We start from the raw sequence: 20,252 nt of genomic DNA on the forward strand, positions 1-20,252 counted from the left end.
GGGTATTTTGTCAATATAAAAAGGAGAATGAAACAGAGTTCTCAGATAAAATTTATGAAAATCACATAAAAATCACTTAAAACATTTGCTTTGTTTTAAGTGGTTCATTTTATAAAAAAAAATATATTAAAATTTAACAATATACAGTTACTTTTTTTTTTGAACAGATCAATATACAATTACATTATATCAAAATTGTATGTCATTAGAATTCTATTCTGAGAATTTCTGTGAGGTGCTCCTATCTTCTTGAATCTTGACCGACACAAATTAAACACCGGCACATGTGAAAAATAAATGTAGCATTGGCCCAATGGCAAATCACTCGCTTAGCTTGCATTAGATAGATCTTTTTTTTTTGCATTAGATAGATCATGCATCATATGTAAGTAAATATATGTGGTGGAGAAAATTACCATCAACTATTGATTAGTCAATATCTTATCGTCTATTTAGTAAATATTTCCAATGACCTAGACGCCAGTATGTGTTTCAGTTGTGGGGGTTAAACTTTTATTGCAGGATAAAAAGTAAAAGACTAAGCTAACCATCATATCACTATAAATAGGGGCTCATATTACGCTTAATTCCTCACACACCACACATACATACATCAAAATTAACAGTAAAAGATATCATGGCTAAGTTTGCTTCCATCATCACCCTTCTCTTCGCTGCTCTTGTTGTTTTTGCTGCTTTTGGTGAGTAACGATTTTTTCTTATGCACGAAACGAAATAATGAGTCTTAAATTTTCCATTTCAGATTATTTGATAATTTAACATGATATATATATGCAGAAGCACCAACAATGGTGGAAGCTAAGTTGTGCGAGAGGTCAAGTGGGACATGGTCAGGAGTCTGTGGAAACAATAACGCCTGCAAGAATCAGTGCATTCGACTTGAAGGAGCACAACATGGATCATGCAACTATGTGTTCCCTGCTCACAAGTGTATCTGTTATTTCCCATGTTAATCTACCAAAATCATGGGTGCTTGTATTATTATTTACCGTTTATTGTGTGCTTATTTTCATTAAATAAGTCTGTGTCACTCGCTCTATGAGTGACATCATGACATGTAGCAGATATGTTTGTGTTGGTTTGTTTTTAATATATAATATTATAAACTGTTGGCATGTTGAAAATCAAACATTTGTCTTGGGCACCAAATATGTATCTACAGTTCGGAGTTTAGTCGCTTATCAAATACTAGCTATATATGTACTCCTACTCTACCGCGAGTCACTGGTAGGAAGTACTAAAGCTTTCCTGGTCGAGCTTCCTTCACCTGACAGTTAGGCCACCCTCTACTCTGGGAGTATATTGGTATTATACCTTGATATATAAATGTTTTTTTTATGTTAACATATGGAAGAACTACAGTGTAAAAAAAAAGACATATGTAACTACATGCCGTAATCCCTTCATAAGCGTTTCTTTCTACCTGAAGATTTGATTAGCTGACCACCAAAAAGTTATATATTGTTCTATTCTTTCCCCGGCTCTATTATGTTCTCTTAAAACTTTACTATTTGATGCAAAACTATAAATGTTGATTTACACAAAACGTTAATAATATGTTGGTACGTTGACAAAATGAACTACTTGGATGCAAAGATGCAAATGAAGATAAAGATTATGCAAAATATCATAAGATAGAAAAATGATATTATATGATTTCTGTTGACCGATTTCCCAGAGTTTGATTAATCTCCCATTTGAATATAAGATAGAAAAATGAATTAAGTTTTATTTGGAGATTATTAAAGGAGATGGAATGGGATCCATATAATAAGAATCAATGGACTTAACTATTTTTATCAAACTCGACCCGGTTTGAATCTATTATGTAAATATTTTATAAATTTTAGAGATCAAGTATACTAAGACACAGATACGAATGTCCAGACATTTTGTGACATCTTTTTTTAGCATTTGATTTTTTTCGTGTTAATGTTAGTGCATGTGGTTTTAGGTTTTTAGTGTCTTAGAGTTTATATCATGTTTGAGGTTATAAACATCAAGAGGGAGAAACCTTGGCCATTAGAGCCAAACCATGTAAATTTTTTTAGATCTTTTTGTAGCACCCAAGTTCGTAGGAGGCATTCACAAAACCGGTTCGGGTCATCCTTCGTTTAATTAGAGTTAACCATTTTAGTTTGTATGTGTCTTCTTCTGAGTTTGCTACTTGTATGTGTCTGGTTCTGGGGCTCTCTTAGTAGGGCAACGAAGCAAGCTGTTTGGTACGTGGCTATTATCATCAAAGCTTGCAGATAAGGCGATGAAGTTGAAAACAATTTTTCTTTCAATCCGTTTTTCAATTATTTTTTTAAAATCGGATTTTCTCTTCTAGGTGGTCCGAATTAAACAAAAGTTTAGTCTGAGGGTGGGAACATGATTGTAAGATCAATCATTAACATGAAAATATCCAAGGTCAAATTAAATGCAATGTGGTCGTGACAAATCACTGCCACTTGTGTAACCAAACTAAATGCGATGTGGTCTTGGTAAAGACATGTAACTTCTTGACCAAGTCAAATAAGCCAGCTATGTGAACAGTAATTATAGCCACCGAGTCGAATTGCAAATGAACAATTTAGCAGTTATAACCACCATGCACCGAGCAGCACTGTTTATGTATCTGTCAATATCTTATCTTTTATCATGAGATACATGCGTGTTTAACATTGTATTCTAGAAGACGGTGTTTGTCTAATTTGTAGGGTTAAACACTTAATCGTAATATATATTCATGCTCAGAGTAAAACTAACACCTCGTCATTTTCTCTACTATAAATAGAGGTTGATCCTGAGCTTATTTCTTCACACGTCACACACACATATACAATAAAGACTTAAGTATAAATAGTGATCATGGCTAAGTTTGCTTCCATCGTTGCCCTTCTTTTCGCTGCCCTTGTTCTTTTTGCTGCTTTCGGTGAGTAATGACCTAAACTATCACATGCATGTAATTTTAAATAATGTTCCCTTGTTAATTTAAATAATATTCATATAAAAGTTAAAATAAGTACGTGCGGGTCAAGTTATAGTTTCATATTTATATGAATTAACGTTGTGAGATGTATGGTATATACAGAAGCACCAACAATGGTGGAAGCAGTACAGAAGCTGTGCGAAAGGCCAAGTGGAACGTGTCAGGAGTCTGTGGAAACAATAATGCATGCAAGAATCAGTGCATTCGACTAGAGAAAGCACGACATGGATCTTGCAACTATGTCTTCCCAGCTCACAAGTGCATCTGCTACTTCCCTTGTTAATTTTTCCATAAACTCTTTGGTGATTAATTGAGTGTGTTTTACATAAAATAAGTCTGTATCACCATCAGTGAGTGATTTCGTGACATGTACCAGATATGTTTATGTTGGAAATTTTTACCCTCAAAGACACATTTCCACATTTTGTGTTATCAATTTCACTCAAAAGCACATTATGCTATAGCACACTTTCTCATGCTCTCTTTACTAATATAACCCTCAACTAGAGACAAATTTACTTAGTTTGTAAAACTCACCCAACCTAACCAGACCAATCTAGTTAACCAAAAACATCTTGCTTCCTTTTCTTTTACTTTTTACAACCTACGACTTCTTTTACTTTTTCCCTTTTCACATTTTTGATTTATCTTCTTCAACCCCTGATGAACCCTAACCTCATGCTCCAGTGTCTTCTCCTCAGAAAAATGATCTGAAATTGAACTCAAATCAGACCTCCCCCAACCCTTCTCTCTTCGATTTTCTGATTCTCCTCTCCGAATTCCCCTCTCTGTTTCACCATAGCATCGTCTCGCCTTCCGCTTGTCGCCCCATAAGTTCTTTAGCTTTCCGGTCCAAATCAAACCTCCCCAAACCCTTGTCTCTTTGATTTCCTGTCTCTCCTCTCCGAATTTGCATCTCTGTTTCACCATATCATCGTCTCAGAAATTCTTGAGATTTTTACGTTTCTCAGCCCAGAAAAGCTTCACACTAACCACACCCACTTAACCACAACAACACTTTCACGACATACACACCCTAAACAAGCAGGTCCACAACAAAACACAACCCACAATATTGTTATGTTAACCACGTCCATCCTAACCCTGGCCTCAAAGTAGCCCCTACATTCAAACGACTAGACTGAACATACCTACCACAACCATAATTATATCGTCCATGCAAAAAAAAGCTTAAGCAAACCAAAACATCTACAACCACAACCCTGTCATCCATGACACTTCACCCACCTAATCTCAAACCCAGACCATAATCACACCCTAAAATTGAATTATTCCTCTACTACAAAATTGAAATTGACCACAACCACTACACCACCTTCATAACTAAGTCATAACACACTCCACTAAAGCTTCTTGTTTACCACATGCCAACCACCAACATGTCATCCATAATGAACCACAACACCCGTCTTGCACCACAATCAGACCACTAAACCTGTCACACTAACCACACCCACTTAACCACAACAACACTTTCACGACATGCACACCCTAAACAAGCAGGTCCACAACAAAACACAACCCACAATACTGTTATGTTAACCACGTCCATCCTAACCTTGGCCTCAAAGTAGCCCTTACATTCAAACGACTAGACTGAACATACCTACCACAACCATAATCATGTCGTCCACGCAAAACAAAGCTTAAGCAAACCAAAACATCTACAACCACAACCATGTCATCCATGACACTTCACCCACCTAATCTCAAACCCAGAACAACGAGTTGTCGAAGAAGACGCATTTATTACGGTAGCTATTAATTACAAGCGAAAACAATAAGGCTTTTCTGAGCCATTAGATCGTTTTTAAAAAAATAATCCGACGGGCAGGATAGAAACACTCAAACCCAGACAACTGCTTTTACTTTTTCCCTTGTTTCATTTATTCCAACGAGATTTGTGATCTGGTTTGGTTCCTTAAAGAGAACATGCTCTTCCCATTCACGCTGGTTTATAAGCCAAGGGCTTTTTGGTCAGTAACAAAGACACCTGTCTCAACTTTGTGTGTTGTAATTACAATGTGTTTTTAAGAGTGAACAAAAGACACAATGTGTCTCTCAGCGTAAACAACTCTTTATGTTGGTTTGGCTATAATATAAAGTCTTACGTACCATAATGTGTCAATTTACGTGACTGGGCTTTCCCTTTATTATTATGAATCTATGATGATAAATTGATAATATTTCAGGAGTATCGTAGTTGTGTTGGTGCTTTGTGGACTTTGTGTTATGGCCCGGACTACTGACTACGATATTGGCAAAAAATTTCTCAGGAAAAATATTGATGAAACACTTGACTGTGTTGACTAACTAATGAAAGATTTATTTACTAAAAAAATTCCAAACATGTGGCTTCAATTACAAGCGTTCAAATTCATGATTTATTCCTGTAAAATTTTAAATAAAAATTCCCAATCCTGTTTCATGCAAGAATTAACGAATGTGAAAAGGTGTTGTTGGTTGAAGAGTAGGTAGAAAGCGTAGAGCTAACTCTAACACCTTAGTTAGTTTCATATGATTGCCTATTATATAAAGAAAATGCAATAATGCGACCGTATGATTTGGCTCATTGGCGAGTTGAATGAGAGTTAAGCACGTTCTTGAAGGATTTTTATCTTAAAGATGAAGATATCTTTGAAAACTATAATAACAATGAAAACTATATAATACTCATTTGAAAGAGAATTTATTATAAGAAACGAATGAAATGGTGCCGTAACACTAAGTCGCACGTTCTTGACTGAGAATTTTTCCCAATCAAATGATTAATATCCCAATCCTGCCTCCCCCATACTTTCGTCGCTTGTGCTTTATCTTTATTTTTTTTTATCATAATATTAATTGATTTCCTGTTTTTTTGCTTTTGTATACATGGGTCGTTAGAAAATTAAATAATCTATTTTATAAACAAAGAAACTAGTGTGTCAGGTTGTTATTTTGGTGGTAGTTGGCTATCTTTAATTTCATAATGTAAATTACAACGGCTGATTTGTCATTCAAATTCGAATTTTCTTAAAAAATAATATATAGAAAATTAAAGTGGGATGAGTGTAAACGATAAGGTGTTGTTTGGTGTACCATTTATCTGGCATTAAAATTTTAAAACATAGAGAAAACATTACAAAATAAAAGGAAAAAAAAAATACAAACATTTTATCATTCTTCTTTCATCAATCTCTCATTTGAGTTTCAGGGTATTTTTCTAGAGTTAGGTGAAAGGTTTGTATCTTGATTCTTGGTAATGGCTGAGATTTGAGGAAGAAGAAGAAGACTTTCATTTGTTTTTTTTGTGAGTTTGCGGCGGGAGATGAGCGCTTCGAGGTTCATAAAGTGTGTCACAGTCGGCGATGGTGCCGTCGGAAAAACATGTATGCTGATCTCTTACACTAGCAACACTTTTCCTACGGTAATTATTCACTGCCAAAAGTCTCCTCCTTCTTTTTTGTTTCTTTTTTGCTCTCAGTAGTGTTCTTGAAGGTTCCTTGATAATTTTCTTGAATGTAATTAAGCTAGATCATGTAAAGGTTTGAGCTTTTAAAGCTGTTAAATTGTGTGTTAATGATGATCCATTTTAACTTGTTTTGAGAACTAGTTTAGATTATACATAAAGGATGTTAAAAAAAAAAAAAGTCAAAATCTCATGACTTGTTTATTGACTTTATCAGGACTATGTACCAACTGTTTTCGACAACTTCAGTGCTAATGTGGTTGTAGATGGGAACACTGTGAATCTTGGCTTGTGGGATACAGCTGGTAAGAACCATCATTTTGAAACCACCCATCAAACGTGGTTGGTTTCTTGTTTTTGCTACTAAGGTCTTGTTGTTGATTTTGTGCAGGTCAAGAAGACTATAACAGATTAAGACCATTGAGTTACCGTGGTGCAGATGTCTTCATTCTTGCTTTCTCGCTTATTAGCAAAGCTAGCTACGAGAACATAGCCAAAAAGGTTTGTCTCTTTTCTTGCTTCTAACTTTCTTCTTCCCATTGCTGAGCTGATTCTGAATTTGGTTTCTTTATTCAGTGGATTCCTGAGCTCAGGCATTATGCACCTGGAGTTCCTATTATCCTCGTTGGAACAAAACTCGGTATCTGACTCTCTTCTTCTGTAAAAAACTCTTCCCTGATAACAAGAAAAAAAATATACTTATATTTAAGAATTTTGCAGATCTTCGAGATGACAAGCAGTTCTTCATAGACCATCCTGGCGCAGTGCCGATTACTACAAACCAGGTAGGTAACTTCCACAATCCAATATTCTTTTCAGATACAACTAGATGAGATGTGTCTTAATTGTTTTGTCTGCAGGGAGAAGAACTAAGGAAACTGATAGGTTCTCCGGTTTACATTGAATGTAGTTCAAAGACGCAGCAGGTACACTCATAGGATCTCAGATGTCTGTTTGTTTGTTATGTGGTTTTGTATGTATTAACAGACTGATGATGTTTATGCAGAACGTTAAAGCAGTCTTTGACGCAGCTATAAAAATGGTGCTTCAGCCACCGAATCAAAAGAAGAAGAAACTGAACAAGAGTCTTTGTGTTTTACTGTGACCTCTTCTTTTTTTTTAAAAAAAAAGAAAAAAACAAGAAGATTTGTAGGTAACAAACGAAGCTGAAGAGACAAAAAGAAGAGAGTCTAGCATCAAAACCAGCCTTTGTGGTTATTTGAAGTAAGGCCAAGAGGATTTTGAGTAAGAGAAAGTTGATGAGTTCTTGGTGTGTTGTTGTTGTACTTCCTCTATGTAGACTAATCTCTGAAAACCATTTTGTACTTTTAACAGACGAGTTTAATTAATTTTATCATCGTAATTCCTCCCTTCTAGGCTATCAGAAAATGTTAATAACACAACACTTGTTGGCTTACATGTAACCATGTCAACCACATAACTAGTGTAATTAGAAATAGTAGATGTGTGATTATGTGATTGAGTCGACCATGTATAAGTGACAAAAAATTCAAAAAAACAACAATGTATTAAGTTAGATTTTGCAATCGAGGCATAGATTCAAATAATGGTTTTCAGAAACGAGAATTCTATACACAAAGGGGAGTAGTATTAGCAACAAAGAGGATTAAGATTACAAAAAGGTTGCTCCAATTTTGTCATGGACCCGAAAAGAAACCAAACTTGTGTGTTTACACCATTTCTTCTGAAATTTCAGAAAGAAAGAAAACCAAATCAAATCCAAATGATCTATGGATTTGATTCGGGACTGTGTGGAGGATACAAGTCACAACTTGATGAGGTCATACTTGTCACCAATCAACCCACCTTTCTGTTTCTGGAACCTAATGTAACGCAGTGTACTTGTAAAGAAGGGATCTGAGTGTGTTCTTCTGTTACCGTTGTCGTCGCTTTGCATCTCGGTGTTGATCAGCTCTATCAGACTCTGTATATCAGATGGAGTGATATGTGGATTCCCTTTCTCATAGAAGTATATGTACCTGACAAAAAAAAACCATTTATTAATATTCAGATATTCTTCATTGTGTATGAACAAAATGTCAGATGATTTTTTACTTGTTCAAGATTTCGACAAACAGCGTGACTGGTCCGCTGCTACCTCGGGTTGCATTAGACATTTGTTGAGCTGCGTTTGCTATCCTCAGTGCACGTCTTAAACAGAGAAGAGCTCTAGAGAATAACATCGACAATGAATTAGTTCTGGAGCTAAGAAGATCATTGACTTACCCATGGTTTAATGTAAACATGAAAAAAAAAAAAGAGAAGTATGAGAGTAATGCAAGAGGAGGTACCTTTCTCCGTCTTTGATGCCATCTATATCATCGACCCAGAAGAGGTGAGAGCATGCATAAACCGCTCGACATTGATCAGGCTTCTTTAAAAGCCTTGCTGAGTACTGGTCCCAAGGAAAAAAAAATTAAGTGTTTAGATAGAAATTGAGAAGAGACCTTTTTTTAAAAAATGAGAAAGCATTGGCGAAAAAACTGTACCCCGGTTGCTTTATGTGTCAAGGTGTCTCTATTTTCAACACCAAAGACATTGATCCTTTGCAAGGTTCCAATAATCAGATGAATTGCAGTGACTTGTGCCTTGGAGTCCTATAGTATAATGATACAAAATACACAACACAGTGAAAGTATATAAGAGTTGAGGAAGAGAGCTTTAAGTTTGATAAAGTTCACACAGAAAGAAAAATAAGTTACCGCGATCTCTTCCTCGTATAGTATGAATGCTTGGGTGAAAAACTCATAAGCAGCAGGCTCAAGATCACAATCACTTGCGGCCTGATCATCATTTCCAGAACAATAGAAAATTATTGAGAATGCTAAGTCGATTACATGTTGCCTACAGGCAACTTCGAATTTTGTTGATGCCCCATAGATTACCTCAGCACACTGGAGGTAGAGCCTTAGAGCCAGTTCAGGACATGGAACTGAGGAAAGAACCTCGATTGTCTGGAACAAAAAGCACATGTTCAGTGGATTGTAAAAGATATTGGGCGTTAAACGTGATCTGTCATTAAAAACTTAGTTGTCGAGTAATGCAACTCCTAGAGAAATTTTTTTTGAAACTAACACATAGCCTGATACTGAAACAAATGTGTTAAACTTTGGTGGGCAATCGAAGAAACTAATACGTTAAATACACACAGTACAGTGCTTTTAGTTAAAAACGTAGAAAAAATATTACTGCATTGATTATCAAACGATGATCTGAATTCATCAAGGAGATAAACGATTCACAAGAATAAATGTCTAACTTCTGGAATCCATCCTCTGTGAAGTAACACATGTTCCCTAACTTACATGTATGTAAAAAAAAAAAAGAAAAAAAATGCTCATAGTACCTGGTTGAGAATCTGAAAAATCTTCCTCGGGGTGGCTGACACCTCTTCTCCAGTTATATCTCCACCCTGGGAATCTAGCTGCCTGACCAACTGTTGCGGAAACATTTTAGCCACTCTTGAAGTTAAAAACATTTTTGCTAAAGCAGAAAATTTAGTCCCAGTGGAGTGACCACGTGAAGTGGTCACACTCAACGATCTGTGTTATATCATATCAGAAAGCACTCCGTATAAATGTGTAGACATTAAAATGAGCAATAAGATGGAAATTCATATAGAACTAAAGACATGGAACTTTGTTTCAGTGACAAGAAGAATTCTCATTGAGAAACAATGAGAGTGTATTTCATTGGGTTTATTTGCAACTGGATACACACACATCCAAACACATTATAGGGGAAAGAAGAGATATACCCTGAGTGCAGAAAAAACAAGTGGGGGAACGGTAAAAGGAAGGCGTCGAGTTCCTCCTGTCATAAGATGCTTTCTCACAACACATATAATCTGCATATCAGTTATGTACCCAGGTAAGTAATTTGGTAACTCATAAGATATGATGTAAAAAAACCATGGTCTTATAGCCTTGTAATTATATATATAACTTCTGTTAAAGAACGCCAATGAGCATGAAGCCGGCCTGCAGATCACTTTAGGGATGCAGGCGGCTTCAGGGGAGTTGAGCAACAGACAAGTAATAAAAACCATGTTAGGTTAAGTGGGTAAGTCACTGTAACAGCTCTATAGATATCTACTAAAATCATGGGAAGACAGTAGGTCCGGAAACAAAATGCATATAACTACTGAACCGAAAATTTAGTATACGCATGATGTTTCTCACCTTTAGCATCTCCTCTGGTTCTTCATTATCAAGCATATGTATCAGTCGGGCAACTGAATTTTGTTCCTCCTGGAAATCCTCCTCATCAAGCTAATTGCAAACACACACAAAAATATGAGTTGAGGAAAGAGACGCTGGACTAAAGCTGACGAGAGCTACTCATTGCAACCCACGTGGGAGAAACCAAGGAAAAAGTGATCGCACCTCCTCTGTATCGGTTCCATCCAAATCCTTAATAAGTCCTTTAATCAATTCAAACAGCACCTCAACCTAGTGAACACAGATTGGCATGTTATTACAATAGATAATGTAAACGTCTTTTTTTTTTTTTTTTTTGAAACATAGTACAAGTAGATAATGTATACGTCTTTACTTGAGGAAAGTAGTAAGCATACCTTATCAGCAGTTGAAATACACGAATTGTTTTTCATTATACTTTGAATAATAAGCATCGCCATTACTTTATTCGTTCCATCATCAAGATGATCCATGACACGTGGGTAATTTGACAGTGTAAGAGCTGTAACTATGTCATTGTATTTTTCTAAAGGAGCACTCAGAAGTGCAACCACTTGTTTCATTGCACGGGCGTCCTCCAGCTTGGGCACACTGGAAAGCTTAACTACACATGCACCCTACAAATTTTGCGGATCAAGAGTTAGTTTAACACCATGGCTACACCAGATTCAACTAATCATAAACCTAAACAATTCATCATGACGAGTTTAGGAAAGATGTCCACGGAAGAAATCCGTACCAATATTTGATCCACATAGTCAAGCCGATCTGGGTGAACTCGGAGTGTAAAAGTCAGAAGAGAGACAAACAGCGTCATGGCTCCAACAATAGGCATCTCAATCTGTGTATCTATCACCTGCAGCCATACCAAGTACATACGTCATATAAATGTATTTCGAGAAACTTAAGCATAATTTTTCATTTTTCTGCGTGAGATAAGATGCTCTCCTAACTACTGAACTCTCAAATCAAGCTACTAGAGGACAGACATTTACAGACTATCGTGGCACTGGTACCCATCACATGTCATAGAATTAGACGATGCCTAACAAAAGGAGTTGATTAAGAGAAGATAACCAAAGATTAGAATATATCATGCAACACAACAATCAAGCTGACTACTTCTCATGGTACTTGGGACCTACATAGGACTATTCTAAGGGCCGTTATGTTTCAAAAATATCCAACAGCGAAAAGAAAAATTCATTAATAGATAATTCATTAATGGAGCCAACCTTTCCAATTGCATTGCTCAATTTAGCAAAAGCTTCCACTTGCAAAAACTCGTGTAACACCTGCCCAGATGTAATGAATAGGAGAGACAACTCAGTAACATTGAACAAAAATTAAAAGGCACAAAGATAGCTCAACAGACACTTACATCTGGACTTGAGGCAGCATAATTTGACAACCGGTCCATCAATTGAGTTAACACTATCTTGGTGTCGACTGTTGGCTGAAAATTTATTTCTTAAGGTCAGGGAGGAAGGAAAGGGTAAAAGATCTCAAACAGCAAAAGTGCAGCGCATGAAAACAAAAACAAAGTGCTCTTTATCATTAATTCCCTACTCAGAGTTTTGTAATTTCACTTAAACTGTAAGAGATCAAGGGCCTCCTTCAAAAACTTCTAACTGGCAAGCCAAAGCCCTAGTCACTAAAAAATGAGCAACATTCTACCCCCATATACTAGCAAACAAGAATAGTTAATGGCAATACAGACAGGTCAGATAGACCCCCTTCAAGAGACAATGGAAGCATGAGAACTCTAAGCATACAATTGCATTGGAGATTAGGAAAGAGAAAAATCTCGATTGTCAGCGTACCCACCATCAGTTGGGTACAAGCAGCCAATAATGTCTCAAGAGTCTGCAAATGATACTCATCAGGAAAAACTTGGATTATGCACTCCATCAGATAATACTGAGCCAGCTCATCTTTACAATTGACAACCTGATCAAGGTTTCCCGATTTAGCAACTTATACAGCAACTAAAGTCTCATCTATAAGAAAAAGAAAACTGGTGATAGATGCAAAAATGAGCTGCTGAACCTGTTCTAAGACTCTAGGAAGAACAGTCTCTTTGTACATCTCAAGGTCAACACCTTCGATCTGTCCTAGAACGTGCAGATTTTTTCCAACCTGAGATGAAAACATTACATACAACTTATTGGCCAGTGGCATGGCAAACTATGTATTCAGTCCAGTAGCGGTATTGATAGTACCAGATCACGGAGTTCGTTCCTCTCTTTCTCCTGCTTTTCTCGAACTGTTCCAGGTCCCTGCAGTCCAAGGAACACCTCAGCTCAGGTTGACCAATATCAATGATTCACAAGCACCACACAACCTGCATGACCAAAAGCATGCTCTTCATAGTTCATTTATGCTTCAGTCAGGGGCATGCAAGTGCAGAGGTGCTATGCGTATCTAACTACCATCAACTCCCAGATCGAAAATTCACCTGATGCTGAATTCGAACCCAGAGCTTATTCATCTCGGTGAAATTTTGCAACACAAACTCAACAGCATCCATCACAGTATTTGCATCTCTGCAGGATAGTTGAAAGGAGAGTAAACAAACACCTAAATACTCAAAGGAGACTGAAAAAGCATAGTTACGACTCACCCTTCGTATTCTGAGCCAATCTCAGGTAACTTATCCCTACTCACTTGTGCAAGATAACTCCTCAAGAAGAGTCCACGAATAGGATGTTGAACACCTCGACACATCTCCACTAGATCCTTAAGAACATCTTTAGAAGGAGCTTGCTTGCTTTTGATATAAACAGACCCTACTGTACATAGCAGATACCTGATAGACCAGCATCAGCACATAAAGTAACTCAGCAACACGAAACAATGCAGACCAAGCAAAACCATTAATCGATATCTCTCTAAGATAATGGTGTAAAAGCAAACAATCTCATTCAACGCCTAGCTACCTCAAGTAGATTTACACGAGATCATCCTCATTCTCTAGTCTAATCTCATAACCGTAGTCCAATCTATATAGCTAATAACTGAGACTATTCAGATCCTAATCTGATCAAGAGAAACAAGGTCGAAGATATGAATGAATCTAAATCATCTCCTTTCATCTTATAACTCTAGTCCAATCTAGCAAGTATCTGAAACTTATCAGATCCTAATCCGATCAAGAGAAGCAAGCTCGAAGATGTGAATGAATCTAAATCATCTCCTTACATCCTATAACTCTAGCTAGTAACTGAGACTTATCAGATCCTAATCCAATCAAGAGAAACTAGGTCAACGATATCTAGATCATCAGGCTTACATCCGAGGCAAGATGTTGCCGGCGTGTTGAACAAGCTCATACAAATCAACCACAGGTAAGCCATGCCTGCTCTCGTCCTTGAAGAAAACCTCCAGCTGCCTCAATTCATCGAAGGCTCGCATATCTAATCAGAAGAGGAATCATTAGAAACGGTCAAACGCGCACGAAATCGAGAGAGATTCAAAAGTTCTACATAGATCGTAGTATTTCTGAGGAGATAGCTTCGAGGTGCGGAGCTCCGAGAGCATCAGAGCCGAGTACTTGAGGACTTCTCTGAGATTGTTCGCGTCCTGAGGAAGACGAAGAGAAAATAAATCATCAGATCAAAGAGAAATAATTAAAAAAAAAAAAAAGAGAGAAACGGACGGACCAAGGCGCGATGCATGAAGAAAGCGTTGTGCTGGATTCCGGCGATTCCTTCGGCCAGCCACTTCTCCTCGTCTTCTACTCCGGCGAGCCTCCTCATCTCTTCTTCCTACCTCCCTGTGTCAGCAGTTGAGCCCACGAATAATAGACTCGCGAATTTTATTTTTCGATTTTTGATATTGTTTTGGTTTCGTTTTCTTATAATTAAACAAAAAAAATCTATTAGGTGGACCATGTGCGGGATTAATAAAATGTGTATCAATATGTTTTACCAAATTATCTTTTCGTAATTATGATTATAGTTTTTTCCAATACTTTTGTTGAGGGTAAAAAACATTCACTCGAGCCGTTAGTTTTCACGTTCGCCATTGATTTTGAATAACACATTTTCGTTACAAATTGATAGTCGTTAACCATGATCAAGAAATTAACAGTATTGGGTTAGATTAGAGAAGTGTTACACATTGATAGTCTACTTGTTACACCATGAACAAGAAATGGACCGTGTCAAAATTGGGTTAGATTAGAGAACTGTTGTTACAACAGGTACTGTACACGAGTAAAGGACTAACAAACACTAGAACGGGACGGTGTACGGTAAAGAATAGATCCCGACTTGAGACAGAAACTGAGCTTTAGGCCAAGACGAATCACTAGATGTGCGCACGTCTTCATCAATCTTGTTTGCTGCTTTGCAGTTTCTTCTCTCTTTCGTCCTGCTCCCAAATAGCCAGTCGTCATCGTCCTTAGAGGAAGAATCAACCTCCATGGCAATGGTGGAAATTGGAGTCCAATCATCAAACAATGCATTGTATCGGTCTTCTTTGGTCGGCTTGTGTTTCTTTCTCTTATTAGCTTCACCAGCTACTGCAGCTTCTGATGTTGAGGGGACATTCACTTCAGGCTCACATATCTTCTTTGTCTCGGATGTTGAGGGAACAATCAATTCAGGCTCACATACAGTAGAGCATACGGCAGAAGCTTGTGGTGCCTGATTGAGAGACTCAGCACCGGAAATGGAACAGGAAACAACATCCTCACGGGGAAGAGGAGGACTTTCAACCTTGGGTTTTTTGAAAGTCAAACGAATCCTTAGAGGTTTCCCTGCTACAGACACAGCTGCACACAAACAAATGAATACATGTCAGTCTTCTAACAATACAATAGTCTTTAGACTGTCCATTAAGCACACTGGTACAAACCTTTGACGACACTTTCAACAGCCGGAGGAGAGCAGTCTCTTTTCCTCTTGTTACTATTCTGGCTTCCGTCAGATAGATAACCGAGGTGGTTTTGAGGTCCATCAAGCTCCTCGGTCACACCACTCTTCTCAGACACGCCTGGGGACTTACTAGACTTTTTCGAAGAATGTTTGTGAGATTTTTTCTCACGCTTTTCTTTGTGTTTTCTCCTCTCCTTCTTATCCTTGGGGAGAGCCGTTTTGGAATCATTTACGATTCTTGCGATCTTTAATATTAGAATAAAGGGTTTTAGGCTATCGGTTTCACAGGGGATCCGTAACAAACCCTCCCACTCAATGTGTAACACACATTACAACAAACAAGACACCACACAATACAATCAAACTTACCTGATCGTTGAGACCCCTATTATGTATATAAAATAATTATATGAATTATAACTAATAATTTTATATATGGTTTATAACTATTTAATATATAGAATATATGGCTTGTGGTTTGTTCTACAAAACATAGGTTATAGATTGAAAACATACATAAAAATAGGTATAGCTTGCAAACGTTTCAAAGAAAATATAGTTATGATAAGCATATGATTTAAAGTTAATATACGGTTATATGAATATATAATGGTATTATAGGGTTCCTAAGTATATATATGATTGACAAACCACGCTTGAGATTTAAAATTCAAAGATTATATCTAATCTAATCAGAGAGATTCAAACAAACACGAAAACTATGACTAAATCAATAGCCCTAAGGATTCAATTTCAAGAAAAACAATTCAAGCAAGAAACCAAAATCTGTGGGCTCTACGAACCTTAGTCGAATCGACCAAGTTCTGACCGCTCGCCTGGTTCCTTGCAATCAGGATCGATGGCATCATGTTTTCGAATCGAGGGTGCGGGAGGGGGATGGGGGGAGGAGGGAGGGGTTTGGGTACGGATGTAATCGATTCGAAAGGGGTTCAGATCTAACCAGCCAATACTAAGCACCCGAGACAATCCTGCAGCTTAAAGGAGGAAGAAGAAACGCTAAAAAAACCTAACTCGATATGGATTTGAGGCAAGCTCGTTGTATATTTAAAGACGTGTGAGATACTCAGATCCGCCGACTCGGGCAAAGTCGGTCCACTTGGTGGGCTTTTTCGTAATCTCGCATTAGAGACCCTCAAAACCCTAATCATACAGGGGTATATAAGTAAATTGCAACGTCGTTAGGCTCGGTCTGACCTTCCGAGAATCTCGGCTAATGGGCCTATATTTAGCTATTAGGCTTTGCGACAACGTTTTTAAAAGCCCAAATATTTCTCAAAATAATTTTAAGCCCTTTTGTACAAATTGTAGCCTCAATCGAGCTGGTAGCACAGCTTATCTATAAGTGAATTAACCACCTATTTTTTTTTCATCTTTACCTATTCGTTTGATTGAGAAAAAGAGTATATGATAAAAAAGATATGTACTGAGATGTTTGACCTAACGATCGGTTACATCAGTTGGCATAAAGCCTAATTACCCGATTACGATAGTTACATGTCTCACACACGCTCGGGATCCAAGAGCTGTAAACTTGATTCTACATGAACCCCTAAGATCTTTAATATCTAGACTAATCACATGATAGAATTATAAGAAGGATTAGTGCATGGAAGATGATTTATTGATTTTAAAGTGGAGTTAAGACTTCTCTCCTTGTCTACACACTGTTTTTATGTGTGTTTTAATTCTTTTGTTCTGTGGTGCTTTAAGAGAGAGCAAGTACATCTATTATAAGTGGGAAGGGGGACCTAGCTTCCTCATCAAGTTTTGTTTACTTTTTCACCAAGTTTTTCTTATTTTCTTGGCATGTTTATCCTTTAATCTCAACCATCCATCAAAATTGAGTAATTGACAAATGTTTACTTAAGTGACTCATCTCACTATGAGAAAACAAGTGTGAATGTTCTAAAACATTAGGTTCATCCATTGAATTTATTTTCTTATGCATCTTCCATTGGACTTGTCTTTCAAGTCACTCTCCTCTTCTAGAACATTAGTCACTTATGCTTTAGTTAAAACATTAAAAAATAAATTCTTTTATTTACTGGTTACCAAGTATGCTTAAGGTTAACAATTTCAATAAAAATAGATTACTATAAGACTACATCATTAGAAAGAAATATTCATTCCTAAAGATAAGTATATCTTACATAGACATATATATTTCTTACAAGAGCATCAGATTTATTGAGCAGCTGGATTTGATGAGTTCTGATGTTAGTACACTCTGGTGGTGGTGGAGGTAATGTAGTGAGATGAGCTGTATTGGATTTGAGAGATTGTCGAATGCGTTGTTTCTTCTTAATTTGGGCTCGACATGATGATCCAACAGCTGAAACCAAAAATTATGTGTTACTTGGGCTTCAGAGATTTAGCATGGTTTATTGTTCTTCGTCATTATTTGTAAAGCCCGCAGTAGCGAGTAGCAACAGAACCGGGGAAAGTATAGAGAAGAGATTAGTTGTAAAGTAAAGACCATGATACACTACATAAAAGAACAGGCTACGTAGTTGCCAGAACAGTAGAAATAGTCAAATAGATAAATAAACGCACAACTGCTTTATTTTAAAAGGAAAATAAATGGACAACTGCTAATTGTTGTATCGGGGTATGTGGATATAGTAGCATGTCATGTGATCGTACAACTTTCGTTATGTTATCATCCATATATATATCCATATCGTATAACGTATTAACTATTAACAAAAGAAAAATGGAACATTTTTTTATTTTACTTAGAAAATCAAGGTTTGAATTAATTAGTAGTATGGTATAAAACCAAAACCAAAACCAATGAGATATTGGCCAATTCATAGATTTAGAAGCATTTTTTATCGAGGACAGAGCACTATTAATATTTGAATTTTTTTTTTAAACACTGTATTCATTCAAACCTAAAAGGATGATACATGGGTGAGATACAAAGCTAGCAGTACACATCTGTGTCTCTGGAAACAAAGCTGAACAAACCAAATGTGTCCCAGAAACTAAAGTCCTAACAAGGGAAACGACAAGAACAACACCTAATCAAACTAGGAGAAGTGAGTAAACAGATCAAAATAAACTTTCACCAAAAGTGAACAATAAAACATGATGATTAACAGAGCTTCTTTGAACAAGGCAAAGCTAGACAGCCATTCTTGGATAAACCTCCAGTTTGCGATTCCTCCTATGGTAAACAATTCCTCATATTTGAATTAGACTGGACATTTTCAAGATTTTTTTTTTTTTTTTTTTGCATTTTCATACAATTACCCTGCTATTTAAAGAAAATCAAAATTTTGTATTTAAATACTTAAAGAAAAACAGAATTTGGGCGGAGCACGTGACCTCGTTAAGTGCATCTGTCCCTGACTATTGCTAGGTATTGTTCGTGGAACCATTTTCTTTGTTCATATCACACCAGTTTTTTTTTTTTTTGATAAATTCATATCACACCAGTTTTGAAAATGTTGTTTTGTTTACAAGTATTAATCCTTTGTTCACAAGTATTAATTCAGCTTTACGTTAGATATGAGCATGCATCTATCGATTAGCATCAGTAGAAACTAGATGGAAGAAACTTTGTAGTTTGACGTTTTATATACCTTTTAACAAATGTACCAAAAATTACTTTTGTAGAGGTGATGTTTATTTTTATAAAAATACATATATGGATGAAAAAAACATTAATGGCTAATGAATATGATATATCAATAATAGATCATGCAACTGCTTAACTAACTAGTTTCTTCTGTCATTGTTTTTGACTACTAAAATGGCACTAACCAAAACTAAATCATAACATGTGATCCAAAATATGTGAGCTACACGTTCTTCGGATGCAGACGACCAAACTAATTGTTGGGAAGAAAACAAAGAAAAAGTACCTAAACAGTAACGTTGCTATCATGGGCAGTTTAATTAAATGTTTTAGGCTTTATATCTATTAGATATTTTGATAAGCAAGATATATATAGATGATCATTACATATTTGTTGGCTCAGAATTTGTTATACCACTAGTATTTCAGATAAAGTTTTGATTTGCATTTACTCCTCCAGCGGTGAACGGATTGTAGCTTTGTGGGGTCTTCCCATTCAATACCGATGTTATTACCTATTTCGAGAAGAAATTGATAGAAAGATCAGAACCACGTCAAGACATCGAAAATTATTTACATTTAAAATAGTCTCTTTCTAAAATCGATCGTGTATATATTTAGGCATGGCCAAAATGATCCGAGTGTTCCAACTTCTACCAAATTGATAAAAAAAAGCTAGTATATGACTATGACTATGAACCTATACGGTTATATTTAAGAAATTAGAAATGCAATTAAACGTCAGTAAGAGTGTCTAACCATCTAATATAAGATCATATAAGACATGTGTATATTTTTATGTCATATAAATTTGTATATTTATAAGACTTTAATTGGCAGGCATGTGTTTGGGACCTTTGATTCTTTAATTATTTTAGGGGACAATATTCCTGTTGGTATAAAGATTTTTTTCCAGTAAGATTTAACATTGTGCAAGATTGACACATACAAACAAAAATTATTTTTTTTGTTTTATTAAATTTATTGTTTGATAATTGCTGGGCCAACTATTTTATTTTGCTTGGAGTTAAGTTTTTCAGAGAGCTGCTCAACAAATCAGAAGTATCAATTTTTAATATCT

The 20,252-nt window shown here is 36.4% G+C and overlaps 4 protein-coding genes and 1 pseudogene across 4 annotated transcripts; 3 read left to right on the plus strand and 2 right to left on the minus strand.

Annotated features, from left to right (window-relative positions):
* Window positions 1-449: 449 nt before the first annotated feature.
* LOC103832032 (defensin-like protein 3) lies at window positions 450-1,145 on the plus strand. Its single transcript, XM_009107991.3, has 2 exons — window positions 450-701; window positions 799-1,145. Exons 1-2 carry the CDS (start codon window positions 638-640, stop codon window positions 972-974), a joined length of 240 nt encoding a protein of 79 aa, XP_009106239.1. The 5' UTR covers window positions 450-637; the 3' UTR covers window positions 975-1,145.
* Window positions 1,146-1,394: 249 nt separating this feature from the next.
* LOC103832034 lies at window positions 1,395-3,517 on the plus strand (annotated as a pseudogene).
* A 2,624-nt stretch (window positions 3,518-6,141) lies between these two features.
* LOC103832035 (rac-like GTP-binding protein ARAC5) lies at window positions 6,142-7,642 on the plus strand. Its single transcript, XM_009107992.3, has 7 exons — window positions 6,142-6,425; window positions 6,685-6,772; window positions 6,859-6,968; window positions 7,044-7,107; window positions 7,188-7,252; window positions 7,328-7,393; window positions 7,474-7,642. Exons 1-7 carry the CDS (start codon window positions 6,327-6,329, stop codon window positions 7,570-7,572), a joined length of 591 nt encoding a protein of 196 aa, XP_009106240.1. The 5' UTR covers window positions 6,142-6,326; the 3' UTR covers window positions 7,573-7,642.
* Window positions 7,643-7,976: 334 nt separating this feature from the next.
* Window positions 7,977-14,544, minus strand: LOC103832036 (vacuolar protein sorting-associated protein 35B). The gene is made up of 22 exons (XM_009107993.3): window positions 14,350-14,544; window positions 14,173-14,269; window positions 13,980-14,103; window positions 13,311-13,496; window positions 13,146-13,233; window positions 12,910-12,966; window positions 12,737-12,826; window positions 12,515-12,637; window positions 12,069-12,143; window positions 11,923-11,982; window positions 11,427-11,543; window positions 11,065-11,304; window positions 10,874-10,939; window positions 10,670-10,759; window positions 10,246-10,335; window positions 9,835-9,924; window positions 9,374-9,442; window positions 9,191-9,271; window positions 8,978-9,085; window positions 8,780-8,883; window positions 8,544-8,657; window positions 7,977-8,467 (listed from the first exon to the last, which is right to left on the minus strand). Exons 1-22 carry the CDS (start codon window positions 14,443-14,445, stop codon window positions 8,254-8,256), a joined length of 2,379 nt encoding a protein of 792 aa, XP_009106241.2. The 5' UTR covers window positions 14,446-14,544; the 3' UTR covers window positions 7,977-8,253.
* A 225-nt stretch (window positions 14,545-14,769) lies between these two features.
* LOC103832037 lies at window positions 14,770-16,625 on the minus strand. Its single transcript, XM_033276217.1, has 3 exons — window positions 16,371-16,625; window positions 15,548-15,812; window positions 14,770-15,464 (listed from the first exon to the last, which is right to left on the minus strand). Exons 1-3 carry the CDS (start codon window positions 16,434-16,436, stop codon window positions 14,923-14,925), a joined length of 873 nt encoding a protein of 290 aa, XP_033132108.1. The 5' UTR covers window positions 16,437-16,625; the 3' UTR covers window positions 14,770-14,922.
* Between the last annotated feature and the right edge of the window lie 3,627 nt (window positions 16,626-20,252).

This window comes from Brassica rapa, chromosome A07 (genome assembly GCF_000309985.2).
Source record: "Brassica rapa cultivar Chiifu-401-42 chromosome A07, CAAS_Brap_v3.01, whole genome shotgun sequence".
Taxonomy (NCBI): domain Eukaryota; kingdom Viridiplantae; phylum Streptophyta; class Magnoliopsida; order Brassicales; family Brassicaceae; genus Brassica; species Brassica rapa.